This window comes from Rutilus rutilus, assembly GCF_951802725.1.
Source record: "Rutilus rutilus genome assembly, chromosome: 7".
Taxonomy (NCBI): Eukaryota; Metazoa; Chordata; class Actinopteri; order Cypriniformes; family Leuciscidae; genus Rutilus; species Rutilus rutilus.
In genome coordinates this window covers 24,311,766-24,327,239 of record NC_140221.1, presented here as the reverse complement: position 1 = coordinate 24,327,239, position 15,474 = coordinate 24,311,766, and the positions used below count along the sequence as shown (strand labels likewise).

Below are 15,474 nucleotides of genomic sequence, written 5' to 3'. Positions count from 1 at the left end.
AGTTAACTTTAAAAGAATCGGTTCAAACAACAAGCTTTGCCTATTATTTTACGACATTACGTAATTGTGTCACTCACGTGGTCCCAACGTCACACATTCCACAAGATCTAATAAAAAAAAGCATTCCATAAAGTGGGCATATTTGGTTGTTTATTTATTTTATATGAAGTTTATATATTCGTTTTCATCAACTTTTTGTACGCAACAAAACGTTATGATTGATTTTGTATGTTATTTGATTTATTAATTTACTTTTCACCCCGTTAGTCAAGTCCTCCGTTCACCCCGAATGCTCTCGGTTCTCGTATGTATTGCTCAAAGTGTGAATCGAACAGGTCGGAAAGGTGATTCTCCGTTCAATAATTGGTTCGGATCAATCGATTCGTTGAAAAGATCCGCCTCAAAGAACGATTCGTGCAATTTTACTCACAACCTCTCTAAAAATACAGCTCACCTGCAGGGAGTGGAGTGGAGACCATTGTCCTCTTGCAATAATACACTGTATACAGCTTTATTTTATTATAGTATGCCTTTAAAAACATAGAGTATACGTATTCATACAGGGAAAAGTTTATAATAAACCTACAAGAAGAAGAACTTGCTGTTACATTTTTACCTTTACAGTGCAACTTTTGTGTATTTCATGTTGGATTCTTTGTATAAATGGGGCAAATAACATGCTATTGATGGTGGACAATAAGGCATGTAACGAGCATATTAGCTGTTTGTTGTCGTATCTACAAATATAGCGCATGTATAGAAATTAATTTCAAATTATGTACAATATTTTACCAAAGCCAGATGCGCATAACAATCATAACGATATTTATGAGTGGGAACGCTTAAACGGTGGTTGATGATTTAGACGGAAAATTTAAGTGTAACACACAATTCTGTCAACATGGCTGCCCCCTCGAGGAGTCTTTTAAGAGGTCAGTTTTAAGCGTTACATATTATTTTACTTATATTCTGTTTATTCCAATGTTTTTTCAGATTAATAACATGCAAGCTGCTATGTGCAGAATATAGATAATGTTCTGATCGCACAACATCTACATAAGCTAAGTTTTCACCACGATCTCTTATAGTTATGCTTATGTGAATTTATGCAGCGTCTGTCAAAAGGATAAATTATATTATTTTAATATTAGATGCATTATTTTGGATTGAGTAAACAGAAAGGAGCCACATGTTTTTAAATTGTTACAAAAAATGGCCATGGTAACCAATAATTGATGGCGTTAATGGCTACTCACACAGTATCTCACAGTGACAACTACTGTAGTAACTATGGTATCTTGATGGAAACTTTGGCTAGCATGGTACATTTAGCAAGAAAGCTGCCTAGTGGTCAATCTTTAGATCCACTCCCTTCAGTCTCTTTATTATTAAGTAGTTAGTTGTAATGTAATCATTAATATAAATCAGTTGACTGAGTCATTTTAATTCTATTATGCTCATGTGTCTTGTTTCAATCACAGTATTACCCAGGTGTCAGAGTTTGTTCTTCACATGCAGAGCTCCTTCTGTCTCCTGCGGCTCACTGACTGCAAACAGACAGCAGCATGTAAGATCCTACGCTGCTGCCAAGTAAGTTCAGTTTACACGATTTCGTCTTTACCTTGGTAAAAAGGTTGTCTAATAAAATTCAGAAATGTTGTATTTGACATGCTGAAAAACTAAGAAACCATGCAAAAACATATGCAAAGAGGAGTCATGTTCTTCATCAACTCTTTTTGTAGACAGAAAGAGAAGAAAGAGGAGAAGGTTCAAGAAAAGGTGGTGAAAGAGAAAAAAAAGGTTGATGACAAAGACAGGCATAAACCATATGGACTCACATACTGGGCTCCAGTAGATGATGTGTACATGGTGAGGTACTATCCAAAACCTGTCTATGAGACACCAGTGGCCATTGAAATGCTGAAGAACTTTCAGAAACTGGACTTCAGTCCTGAAAACCAGCCTGTGTACATTAATCTACGTCTGGACATGAAGCTGGAGAAAAAGGTACATCTTGCGTGGTTGTTTTATTAAGCTAAGTTTGATTTAAGTTATTTGCTTAAAATAATAAATTAAAGGTGCAGTCTGAAATAATGACAATTAGTGGTCGGAATGGGTACTGCAGTCCAATCCAAAATATCTGAGATTGTCGTTTCTCCCACCACCTGCTCCTCAGACTGGACAGCGTTCACACAGGTTCCACAATGAAAATTGGCAACCCGCAGTATCATTGACCAAAACAAAAACAAACATTCCAGCCTGGAAACGCACATTTCAAAGTAAAATAACTGGCTGTAGAAGTGTTTTTCTGAGAAACGAGTGTAGCTGTGTCTGAAACCGTTCACTCATTCACTAATCCCTATATAGTGTATGTCATTTGAGTGCACTATATCTGCAAGGAGCGAACGAAATGAAGTGAGTGAATTCGGACGCAGACGTATACACCCACAGTGTGTGCGTCGGAGAGCTGGAGCTGTCGCAGAAACGGCTTCGTCACACGTAGTGACAGCTCCTTTTAACTCCTTTGTTACTTTATAAAATAATATTAACAACAATAACAATCGTTAATGACTTTATTTTGTAATTAAATATACCTCCGTGCCAGCTTTGTAGTTTCATCAATTGAAATTGTTCGAAACTCTCACGCTCACAGATGACGTGGTCGTTGAGCGCCCTCAGGCAACCGTTATGATTACATTCGAATGAATACGCACAGATGATTAACGAATATTTTTAAATCATCCACCAAATTATCATCTCTTCCGTTCAGTTTAACGAGTTAACAACAATGCCTAAATAATATATTTTAATAATATAATTTACCTTATTAATATCATTTCATTTAAATTTAAAATTCATCTATATAATATTGTCTCTACATTTTAATGTGTTTTATTCTAGTAAAAAAAGGTTTAAAAAATCAAAAACCTAAAACTAGCATGAAATAAATGTTAAAGCATAAATAAGAAAGTTGTGAAGTAATCTCTGGTTTAAACTTGCGCGCTCAGTCCTCTCCGCATTGGATTGTGGGAAATAGTGCTTCAGCAAGTGTACATCGAATTCAGAGAGGATTGTGGGTAAAAGTAGTGATGTAGGGAATAATGTCGTTCACTCAGAATTCGGACACCACTACAAAATGCCCGACACCTGATATAGTGCACTATATAGTGGATAGGGAGCGGTTTCGGACACAGCTTATATGAACTTTGCATGTTTCCTCAATATATGGAAACATATTATGGTATTTTTTATGCTTTAGTAGAGTGAAAAAGTTACATACAGCACTTTTAAGAGAAACATTTTGAACTACTGTTCAAAAGTTTGGTGTCTGTAAGATATGTATATATGTATATATATATATATATATATATATATATATATATATATATATATATTTTTTTTTTATTATTATTTTTTTTATTATTTTGAAATTAGCTTATGCTTATTACCAAGGCTGCAAATGTTAAATAAAAAAGTAGTGTTTTGAAATATTCAAATTTGTATTTCTAGTTTGTATGTCTAATCATTTCCAATTTTTAGTTGAACTTATAAAATGATTGTTAATTAATGAATTTGAGTGGTTGCAAAAACTATTACACTACTGTTGAAAAGTTTGAGGTCAGTAAAATGTTTTAATGTTTTGAAAGAAGTCTTAAGTTTGCCAAAGTTGCATTTATTTAATCAAAAGTACAGTAAAAATAGTAATATTGTGAAATGTTATTGCAATTTAAAATAACTATTCAGTAATTCACTAATAATTCAGTAAAGCTGAATTTTCGGCATCATTACTCCAGTCTTCAGCGTCACATGATCCTTCAGAAATCATTATAATATGCTGATTTGTTGCTCAAGAAAAATTTCTTATCAATGTTTCTTTATGTGCTACTAGCAAGTTCAAATTGAATTTTCTTTAGTAGTAATGTTAAAGTCTTCCCTGTCACTTTTGACTATGTAATGCATACTTGCTGAATAAAAGTAATTTCTGGGCCTAAACTTTTTAACTGTAGTGTATTCATTTAATAACTCGAACCACCAGTAATTAATCTGCAAAACTAGAGTAACTAACCCTGAATTAATTCTGCAAAAAGTTTTGTTAGTTTGCTGGAAATGTGTCCAGGAAAGAGCTTTCCCGTGCTTTAGTTGAAGTTGTCAGAGACAAGTTAAAGCTGTTATGGAGCTGTTCTTGCTTCAAGAAAGCTTAAATGTATTAAGTTCTGCTTTTCTGCACCATATTACGATGATTCCTGAAGGTTCTTGACCTTGTATTTTGTATAAAAAAAGTTTGATTGCTGCTAAAATACGTAATATGTGACTAATATAAAAGTCTGTCTTTTCTTGTGCTGGTTCACTTTTAATTAAATAGGTTCAATGAGCTAGAAACAATGTTATTTTGAGTTAACTGGATGAAAAATACTTCTCAGCATGGTTGCAGAAACATTTCAGCACTATAACTGCAACAAACAATTATATTTAAACGGAACATTAAACCTTAATGGAGTTCCATTTGTTTTGTTTCAGAAAAAAGTGGATCCGTTTGTTAGCACAATTCACTTACCACATCCCTTCAAGTCGGACAACAACAGAATAGTGGTTTTCACTGAGGTGGGAGCGTCACTCTGTGGTTTACGTTGAACATTATAAGTGTCATTGACTGAATCGATTAGATAAGAATTTACAGCTTCAGTTCAGGAGACTGTTCAGTTTACATACATTAATTCTAGAGTTATGGCTTTACAGAATCCAGATCAAGCCAGAATAGCGATGGAGAATGGAGCAACAGTTGCAGGTGGAGCAGAACTGATTGACAAGGTAAAGCTCGTGAGAACTTGTTGGCTGAGAAGGTCTTATTTTTGTAAGTTTTCAAACAAAAAAGCTCCCAGTTACCCTGAATTCAACCTACGTTTTGGCTATAACATACCATAGTAATCATTTATTGAAAAGAGCATTGTTGATTTTTTTTGCAATTGCTCATTTACTTTGTGTGCCTTTTAATCAATGGTAATTACAGATTTTAGCTGATGAGATCACAGCAGATTTCTACTTGGCCGAGCCAGACATTCTACAAAAGCTGCTTCCTTTGAAGAACAAGCTGAGGAAGAAGTTTCCCAAGAGCAAGAGAGGTCCGTGAGTTTCCCCATGTGTCATGTAACAGGCATGGTCTATTAATGTACAACTAAATAGTGGTTAAATTGGATTATTGTGTTGTGTTTCTTGCATCAGGATCTGTTGGAATAAATATACCCAGAATGCTTGCGTTGTTCAAGACTGGTCATGAATATATGGTGGAGGACATCTATGTTAACACACAAGCTGCAACAGTAAGTCACATTGAACTGCTTTGGGTGACAGACATTTCTATCTATATATAATAAAGTAAGCGTGAGCAGGGTGATATCTGCTTATTTTCATATCTATGAGTTAGTTTTTTTTTTTTACATTTGTTAACTCCGTTTGGTTTGTTAAACAGCTGGATATGCCTAAGGAGTGTATTTTGGAAAACATTCATGCCGTTGTAAAAGATGTGGCAAGCCATAAACCAGCAGAATTTGGTAAGTAATTTATGCATTAAGTATACGTTTAATTTATTCCAACCATCTCACAAACTGTGAGCAAATGCCAAGGCTGAATTCCTTTGAACATTTAAAAACTACAGAATTATGCTGACTGCATGTTTTTTACCATGTCCATGCTCTCTACAATAGATTTGACATTGGTGGAACTTCTTCTCATATTCTTTGACTTGAATAAAATGTATTTTCTTCCAGGTCCATTAATTGACCGAGCAATTATCTGCAGTAGGTCGAGTGAAGGTTTGCACATCAAAATCGATGAATGGTTGCCACAAGAAGAGAAAAAGGCATGAGCTTTATATGTATTTATTTGCATTGTACAAAAAATTAGACTGCAATAAAATGGTAAATGTGATAACTGTGTGATTATTCTGCAGCCAGTTTTTACAGCAGAGGCATATTTTAGGTAGAGATACGACAGAATGGTCAATAAGGATGCCCTGTTGTGAAGGATTTCGGGCCACATTGACTTTCCTATCATAGTGGAGATTAATTTGTGATTATATGGAATGCCTCAAGTTAGCGTATTTAACAGAAAATTGTTCACATTTTGATGTGGGGGTTAATTTGAAGTTTTTACTGGAAAATTATTATCAGTCTTGCAATTTCACAACTATTTGTATATGTGACAAATTTGTCCTCAACTCCACTATAGTCCTCCCTCTGGGGGGGGGGGGAAGAAGTCACTTTTTATATTCACATAATTTTAATACTATCTTTAAACCTTTTGGTACACTTTGGGACCTAAAAAAAAGAAAAAAACCTTTGTTGTTTCTTTTTCCCCCTGGGCCTTACATCCCCTATCTACAACAGCAGGTGGCAGTAGTCGCTCACACACGTTTTCTAAACTAATTAAGCTCATATTTAAGTTTTTTGTCTTCATTTTTGGCATTTTCAAAATATTCTTGTTAATGGCTAAGATAAGACAAAGACAGGTTTTGTTGCAGACAGCATTAAACCATAAATATGTTGTCACAAATAAAGAGCTGGCTTCTTAAAAATATTACTTTTTTTATTTTTTTATAGCTAATCTTACTGTTGGATATGCTAATAGATTTTAAGATGATATTAAAAAAAAATATAGCATGGTTTGAATTTCTTCAATTCTACAAATGTCCTTTTCTGTTTTTGCCCGTGAATGAGCACAACCAAGGATCAGATTGCGCTGCTGCACGTGACTCTCAGGAATCTCTGACCCTAAAGTGCACTACTATTTTAAGTATTCAAATGTTTTTAAACATTTAATTATGATGAACGAAATTTAATTTCCATTATTCTAAGTTTGGAATGCATGTTTACACATAAATTAATTGGCAAAAAAAAAAAAAAAAAACGCATTAACAGAAGACCACCACAAAACCCAATCCACGTCAAAGCTTTGATGGCCACAGGTTTTGTTCCCACAGTGGTAGAGGTGACGGAGAAGGGGGTTTCTCAACTCGTGAACGCAGCTGGTCGTGTCTCCAATAACTCACTTTAAAGAGCAGCTCGAACGCTCAGTGGTCGTTAAATGCGTGTTCCTCTGTAATTACTCGCGTTCAAGTTGTCTTTGCTATGGCACCGTACTTTTAAGAGGCAGGGTATTCGTGTCGGAACTGCTTTCTGTGAGGAAGTTTCGCTGGAGAGCGCACTGGACTGGATGCTTCCCAGTAACGAGACCGACTCACTGCAAGACTTCAAGCTCAGGCGCTGCTGAATGATTCGAGTCCTCGGGAAAGAAACGATGATGCGTTCTAATTCACATTCAACTTAAAGCGATTGTATTTTTGAGCATTTTGGATTAAAACAGTTTCTAAAGTGAATATGGGTCCTATTTGGATCCTTCTAACCGTTTTAATTGGATTTATCACCATCTCCCCCGGAGCAGAAGGTTGGTGTTATTACCGTGATTTTACTGAATTCAGTTGAAAATGTGTTGCCTGCTATAGGTAAAAGCTGCAAATAAGCGCGGTAGTTGAATAAAATAGATTTCCAAATGTGTATAAATCAGTTCTCCTGTTGGTGCGCATGGAAATGCAATAAAATAGCAATGCGCAATACAGTCATAGCCTACTATTAAATAACTGAATGACTATGTCTTAGTGATGCTGTTTATGAACGCATCCTGTACGGATCTCTCTATCTGAATCTTACATCAACTTGTGATGCATTTGCGTGAATTCACTATAACACACTAGTTATTGAGAAGTTGATTGACAGTCAATATTATTGCGATTGGTTTTCAAGATGAAAGTGTATCCTGACGGAAGTAGGCTTTCTTTGAGAAGTAAAACTTAACATAGACATCCTAACATAGTTTACTTAAATCAAAAAAAAAAAAAAAAGTTTCTGGACCATGTTTTCACGATTATCTGCATGCAATTTAATGCAGTTTCTATCTTAAATAGGCTACATTTATTCCCTTGCATGATGCCTATGAATGAATATAGTTTAGCTACATTGTTATGCATTAGGCTAAGTATCTTTTAGTTCCCAGCTGTATCTGTTAACATGGCAAATGAATGTCAAATTTTTAAAACGGATCAAGAATGATTAAAACCTGTTGACTGACATCCTTTTCTCTTTACTGCTTTTGAGAGTAAGACTCACTCTGTGTGACAATCTTTGTGTTCTCTCAAATTGGGTGATACAGGCATTTATGAATGTCCAAGACACACATGATTGCCATGACTGTGACATTTGTCCGCAAGTAATAATGAACTTGTTATTTGGCCTGCTAGTGAAAGCTGATGTATTGATCCTCTTCCACCCTTGTTCACCTCATTTTCTCCATCCGCAGGAGCATGTGTCCATCAAGGCGCATTGTTTGCGGTACGTATCCATTCCTCCTCTTGTTTTCGCTCCCTTTTATTCTGAGCATTAATGTACTTGTGTTGAGATCTGGGGGTTTAAGCAATAATCCTGGTCCATTTATGCAAGTCAGACATGGTGTCTTTAATTATTTAGTTGCCCATTATCACAGCACTGACACTGAAATGAGTCGCCTGGTAAAGTATCTGTAAGAATAGGTCTCACAGTCCCTACAGATATATCTAAAGAGAAATGCCTTATAAATAATAAACGTGCTGACTTTGTGAATGGTGCTGAGAAGGAGATGGTCTAGATTGTGCACCTTGAGAAATGGAAAGAAACCTTATATTCAGGTCTCTCTTTTACAGCTTAGTGCAAATTGTAAGACACCTCTCAGATTCCCATTCATTTTGCAGTTGTGAATGATGAGATTGCCCTTTTGCAGAACTAATGGTTTGTATGTTAACGTGTGTGTAATTTTATACTTCATCCATGATTACTTGCAGGAATAGTAACATTTTGAGTGCAAAGACACTTTCTTGTCATTACAAGAGAAAATACAAGCTTCATACGTGGAACTGTGGTGCACAACAGGTTTTCTTCATGGTTTAATGGGAAATAATGACACATCTTGGTCTCTGCTATTGTGTAATGACAGTAATTAAAAGCAGTGTAATCACAGCAGCAGGATTCCTTCCTTCACTGCCCTGAGAACTGAGAATGGAAGTGAATGGTATGCGCATTATTCCCTAAAACTCTGCTTCAAGAGGCTTTGTGGGGAAAATGGGGAGCGGGTTGGAAAGACAGTCGTGGGCAGGTGGAGACATGCTGGAGGGAGTCAGGAAGAGGCTCTTTGAAGTTCAAAAGAAAAGTCAGGCAAAACACCTGGACAAGGAGCCCAAGTGTCCTGATATAAGACAAAAAAGATTTAAGTTGCAATTATGGCTCCAAACTCTTTTCAGAAGTCATTAGCAAATCAGATCACCAGTTAAGTGAATGGTTAAACCCTGTCAAAACGTATAGCTAACTGGTCTTTTTGGTTTATTTAGTTTCTTGTTGTATTAGAAATAATATTAAGATATTTATTTCTGTATACTTGTTTCTTCAGTTCAGCTAATTATGTGTTTTGTGTCAGCTTTTTAACCCTTTGTTTGATGATAGCGATGGAAAGTAAAGGTGCACACTACCTTTTAAAGGTTTGGGGTCAGTAAAAGTTTTGTTTGAAGGCGAATACTTTTATTCTGCAAGGTTGCTTTCAATGGATCAAAAGTCAATGTTAAGACATTTATAAAAAGAAATCTATATTTCAAATAAATGCTGTTCCTTTGAACTCTCTTATTCATAAAAGAACGCTAAAAAAGGTATTATGGCTTCCACAAGTAAGCAACACAACTGTTTTCAACATTGATAATAATAATAATCAATGTTTTCTGAGCACCAAATAATCATATTAGAATGATTTCTGAAGGATCATGTGACACTGAAGACTGGAGTAATGATGCTGAAAATACAGCTTTGCCATCACAGGAGTAAATTACATTTTAAAATGTATTAAAATAGAAAATTATTTTAAAGGATAATAATATTTCACATTATTTGTGTTTTTACTGTATTTTTGATCAAATAAATAGTGCATAAGATAATTCTTAAAAAAAAAAAAAAAAAAAAATTGCCGACTCCAAACTTTTGAATGGTAGTGTATATTCATTTTTTTCTCATTTTTTTATCGTGTCAGAACCAGTTGTTGTGTGTATCAGTGCCATGAAGGTGAGCATGTATATGTAATCTGAAGAGCCTGTTGAGAGTTATTTGGCAGTTGGTCTAAAGTTTTTCTATCATTATTTTTAACTCTGCTACTTCAGCCTTCAAAAGCGGAGAGTGTTCAATAAAACAGTGGGTGAAATGACAGAGGCAGACTTCTCAGGAGTGTTAATTTCGTTTTAGCAAACAATGGCAGAAAACAGCAGTTTTGCTGTGAAGAGTCCTTGCAATGAATACAGTATAAAGATTAATGAGATCCATTGCAATAGCTCTCACCCTTTCTATTCAGCAGCACATTCTGAAATAAGGTACATCACCACATCTAAACATATCACTCGTGCCCTGGAGCACAAATTCCTTGCGTTGCAAGTAGTCCGCCTCCAAGCAATCGAAATGTAGGGCAACTCAAGAATTCAACTGTCTAAACACAGACCCCTAAAATGACAGATTTTGGCTGTTTGATTGGTTCAAAATAAAGTATTTAGTTAATTAAAACATATCTATAATTTGCTTGGAAATCAAATAGGAATTAATTGGAGTAAAATATTTGAAGATTATTTGGGGTTGAGGAATTTGGAAATGAACTACTTATAACTACTATAACCATTTCCCCTTATATCTTGTTTAGGGGTTTTATTTTGCAATTTTACCTACAAATAGATCACATGCAATGTAAATACGATTGTGCTGGGTTATTAAATAGAGAGTGTCCCATTCACCCATGCCACCCATGATGTTTTTTAGTGTGGTAGCCATATTTTTCAGAGGATAAAGCCCTAGGCTTCATGACCTCAAGGCTCATGGAGGTTCTCTTCATTTTAAGCCTCATTATTGTGTTTTTCTGATTTTCACATAGAATAACGATACAGGTCACTTACTTGACCTGTTTCATTATGTCTCAATGCAACTAAATCTGAAGTTGAGCCCTTATCCTGCAGACTTTTACATGGGATTGTGAAACAAGTATCTACTTCATAGAATTGATGATCTCTGTTGGAAGCAGTCACAAACCTTTTTATTCACTGTTTGATTTTATTTAGTCACACAAATAGGGCGGTATATCATTTGTAGTAGGCAGGGCCTGATTTTATTCATGCTACATTAATAAGTCAGTTAGTTCCACGGGTTTCCTGTTGTGGATAACTTCACATGGCTTTTGTGGGTAATCCAGCAGGCCTTTAGGTAACAAACTGGCTTTAATCCCCTTTCTGGCCCATTGAACACATACAATTTTGTGCCACTTATCAAGCTAAACAGCAATATGACAAACCATTTGGGTACAGAGCACAGAGGGAGTTTTTAAAAAGTGGCTTAGCAGTCTTTAAATTCCTGGATCCAGGAATATCTTAGAGCACGGTTTTTGTTCTTCAAGCATGCACATAGATACTTGCTTAAAGCAAACACCCTGCTTGACTAGTAGAGAAGCACGCCAGACTGCCTGAACTGTCTAAAACCTCTGCAAACAGCTAGTTCTTGCTTGATGGTGCCTTTTCTGAGGTGTTTGTCTGAAGGTCATCGCCTTTTGTTCCTCAGTTCATTCCAAGTGATTATCTTACAGCTCTAAGTTGAAGCGTGTTTGCATCTTGTCTATTGCTGTGGACAGATTGGTATAGTGTGCATTCTTAAACATGACCTCACAGGAACAACTAACTTTTGTCTAATGTTTATGTTAGAAATGTGGTCAAGAACATTTTCTCCTTTTCGCCACCTAAAAAGTTAAACGGAGGCACATTTTACCTTACTTGTGGCCACGACGGCCAAACAGACGTTATTGCAAACTTGCATGACTTTCCTTCCTCTGCGCAACACAAATGAAGATATTTTGAAGAGTGTTGGTAACCAAACAGTTTTGGTGACCATTGACTTCCATTGTATATAAAAAAAAAAACTTCTTTCATGTTCCACAGAGGAAAGACATTCATATGTGTTTGTAACAGATTGATGGTGAGTGTATGATGACAAACCTTTTATTTTTGAGTGAATTATTTATCAGATTGGAGAGATGAAGGTTGAAGGGTGAGTTCTATTCAGAATTGAACTGAGATTGCTTTTTAAATTCTGAATTTAAGTGGAATTTCAATTGAGGTAGCAAATAGGATATAGAATTGCAATTCAGATTGGAATGTAAGGAAGAAGAATGTAAGTGAATTGAAATTCAGTACAAAGGTTTTTAGGTTTAAAAAAAAAAAGAAGCTTGACAGAGAATGTTGGCTTGACAGAGGCTTGAAAGTTTTGAAAATTGTTTAGATGCCTTGAAGTTTGAATGTAGATGGATATAGATATGGATGGATGGATGGATGTTTTTGTCAAATTAGCAAATTTTTACCTATGGCTTCTGTGGTTTGAGTTTTGGTTTTTCTCAGATTAAAATTTTACTCTAGCTGGGAGTTCAGCATACTGTGAGATGTCATGAGAAAGTTCTTGCAATGAACTCCAGAAGATAACTCTTGAGTTCGGCTACCCATCGCTCTCCCTTAAGTGCAGTCTCTGGCAGTAAGAATAATACATGTTCAGACTTGATTCAATTTGACATTTGGATTCAACACTTCATGCACTACAATTTCATCCCATGCTGATCCACCAAAAGCTGGAGGTTTCAGAAATGGAGGAATATACTGTAGTGCAAGATGAACTGACGGGGCAAATTTCAAAGGTCAATTTGTGGGTGAAAGACTCACAAAGTCTTGATGAGAAACTTTTTGGAAAATCTCACGTCAGAGGTTATTCAGCATCTCCGTGTGGTTGTCTGCACATCTGTGACTTCATCTTGCTATTGTTTCTGTTGTGTTTTTAAACATGACTCCCTCTGTGAATTCCATGGAGACAAGCGGAGGTGAAACGACTGAGGTGCGGAAAGATGGTAGCCTGGGGAAAGACAGCCAGACAGGCTCCAGCCTTCTCCACCCTCAAGTGCCTAATTTTGGTTTTTGCTCATGTTCTCCTGTTCAGTGGCAAAACAAAGCTTCCAACGTGTGGCCTGCCGCACAAGACGTCGGGACCGAGTTTGCACTTGTTATGCTGGTACAAAGAGATCTTCACACATCAAATCTACAGGTCTTGGCAAAAGTCCCAACTGATAAGAGGGGATCTAACATCAAGCCTCAGCCAACGAAACTATCTTCCAATTCCACGTTCTTTAGCAGCGTTTGATAATGAACTTAACTTGAGGCAAGCCCCTGGCAGGTTCACGCAACAAAATGAATAGCTTGTAATCAGCATCATTTCAATCCAGGCTGGCATTTATGAGAGTAATTTATCCGTGATTTGTGATAAAAATTAAGGTGCGAGATTCTCATCTTGATTGTGTCTTGGAATTTTATTACAAAGCTTCTTTTCAGAGTGTTGAGTGGAAACTCTGGTGTCTGTTGTGGAAATATTAATCCACCTCATGAATGGCCCCTTATCACCAGGTCCCATTTTAAATGGTGGGGAATTAGAAAGCAAACACACTACAGACTCTTTCAATGCTCCATAATTCAACTTTAACTCCTTTAATAGCGGGATTGGTCTTTAAATATAAGTACGGATAACATATGCACTGCAATCAAAAGATAAAACATTTCAGAGTCAATCATTTACACCGTTTAGTGTCATTCACATTGTCTTTAAAGCTTGTTGTGGTAAAAACATTGAGCGGATGCATAATTGTATATGTATTATGAGTTGCATTGTGTGTGTGTGTATGTATACTGTAATAATATATTTCTTTGCTGGTCTGATAAGGTGGTTTATTGGCTTTTATGAAGTGCAGCTGATACTTGAGAGATGAGAAATGTGTTCAATTCTTTTGAGCTTTTAGATTGATTGCACCATACTGCACTTGTGACATTGTCTTAAGTATCTGAAGCATTTTAAAAAGGTTCATTCATTGTCAATGTTTACTTGTTAGTTTGTCTTTTCTGTTATATAATGGAGTGTGGGCGTTTTGGTCATTTTGTGAGAAGCTTTTTATAAAATTGTTTAGAAGAATCTGAGTTGTCTTGCATTCGCAATTATTAATTTATACTACCATTCACAAGTTCTTATGCTCATCCAGGAATTTACTTGTTTCTTTGTTTTATTTACAGTAAAACAGTAATATTATGAAAGATTTTTACAATTTAAAGTAGCTGTTTTCCCTTTTAAAATATTCCTGTAATGGAAAAGCTGCATTTTTTAGCAGCCATTGCTCACACAATCCTTCAGAAATCATTATAATATGCTGATTAGGAGCTCAAGAAACATTATTACATATTACATCTATAACATGCTGCAATATTTTTGTTGAAACCATGATATTGCAGGATAAAAAAAAAAAAAAAACGTACTCCAAACCTTTGAACGGTATAGAGTATATTTCACTTTGTTTTTAAATCTATATTTATACATTTTAATTTCCACATTTTATCTCATAAGGAACCGTTAGACCTCCTCCCCCATCAAAAAGACTCCCAGGGTGTTTTTTTTAAGAGTCGGATGAGAATTAAAGAGACGTGGGGGGTTCATATCAACACAATGGAGTAGGCGGGTTAAGTGATGGCTAAGGTTATTGACCTTTACACCATGGACCTTTTTGTAAGCAACACTATAGTGTGAGGGTCAAACCTCGACAGGAAGTGTGTAATGTGTGACTGACTGTAGCAGAAAAACGAGTTGAACTCATTAGGGAATTAACCAGTATCATTCTCTTTGTTGTGGATTTGTAAACTGCCTTTGGCTCACTTACTAGTTAATTGTATGGAAGTATTTAATATCCACATTTTATATGAAGATTCCGCCAGTTTTCTTTTACCATTAAACTTTTCAAAGTTTAGGATATTAAATGCTCAGCTACACAATCTGTCTTGGGGGGGGGGGAAAGAACTAAGATCAAAGCTTGTCCTCAGTTGAACTAGTTGTGCCTCGCTCGGGTTGAAGTCAGAGGGTCTTTTTAGCAGCGGTTTGCTCATTAATCCCTGAAGCCCCTGCTTCTCAGTCGTGTCTAGATGCCTACAAACAAACCCGTGGGTATATTAATAGAAGGTAATTACATGTGCTCGGGGTCGTGCTTTTTGCCTTCCTTTTAGACACAGGCATTCTTTATCTTGTCTGCTGCAAATAGCAGATGGCCTCCACCCTCTTTCTTATGCGGAACCGAGTCAGCAAAGTGTGCTTACATTTGTAGCAGTCAGGCAAAGTAAACAAACCCCTCTGATTGTTCACCGCCCTCCACACACATGGGATCCACAGGCATAATTAATCTCATCAGTTCAAAGCTCATCACCTGCAAGGTTAGTTCAGCAGCCAAACCCACTGGAACTGTTTTCCCCTCCACATTTTCACATTTCTAATGGGATAAATAAAGTTAGACAAGTTGGAATTGTTTACACCTGGT

At 36.1% G+C, this 15,474-nt stretch overlaps 2 protein-coding genes across 2 annotated transcripts in view; both read left to right on the top strand.

The window, feature by feature from the left end:
- Positions 1-801: 801 nt before the first annotated feature.
- mrpl1 (mitochondrial ribosomal protein L1) lies at positions 802-5,939 on the top strand. The gene is made up of 9 exons (XM_084414335.1): positions 802-932; positions 1,482-1,590; positions 1,743-2,007; positions 4,519-4,602; positions 4,738-4,809; positions 5,009-5,120; positions 5,221-5,318; positions 5,468-5,549; positions 5,766-5,939. Exons 1-9 carry the CDS (start codon positions 902-904, stop codon positions 5,861-5,863), a joined length of 951 nt encoding a protein of 316 aa, XP_084270461.1. The 5' UTR covers positions 802-901; the 3' UTR covers positions 5,864-5,939.
- A 789-nt stretch (positions 5,940-6,728) lies between these two features.
- Positions 6,729-15,474, top strand: part of fras1 (Fraser extracellular matrix complex subunit 1) — a 123,177-nt gene continuing 114,431 nt past the window's right edge. The window contains exons 1-2 of the mRNA XM_084414332.1: positions 6,729-7,440; positions 8,350-8,381. Coding sequence (XP_084270458.1) covers positions 7,374-7,440; positions 8,350-8,381 — 99 coding nt within the window. The 5' untranslated portion in view covers positions 6,729-7,373. The remainder of the gene's footprint in view (positions 7,441-8,349; positions 8,382-15,474) is intronic.

What these genes read in the sequence shown, in the direction of transcription:
- mrpl1 (XM_084414335.1), top strand. Translation starts at nt 902, where the DNA reads ATGGCTGCCCCCTCGAGGAGTCTTTTAAGAG. An exon ending in GAGCAGAACTGATTGACAAG is followed by an intron (nt 4,810 to 5,008) that starts GTAAAGCTCGTG and finishes TGGTAATTACAG; the next exon opens with ATTTTAGCTGATGAGATCAC. An exon ending in CCATAAACCAGCAGAATTTG is followed by an intron (nt 5,550 to 5,765) that starts GTAAGTAATTTA and finishes ATTTTCTTCCAG; the next exon opens with GTCCATTAATTGACCGAGCA.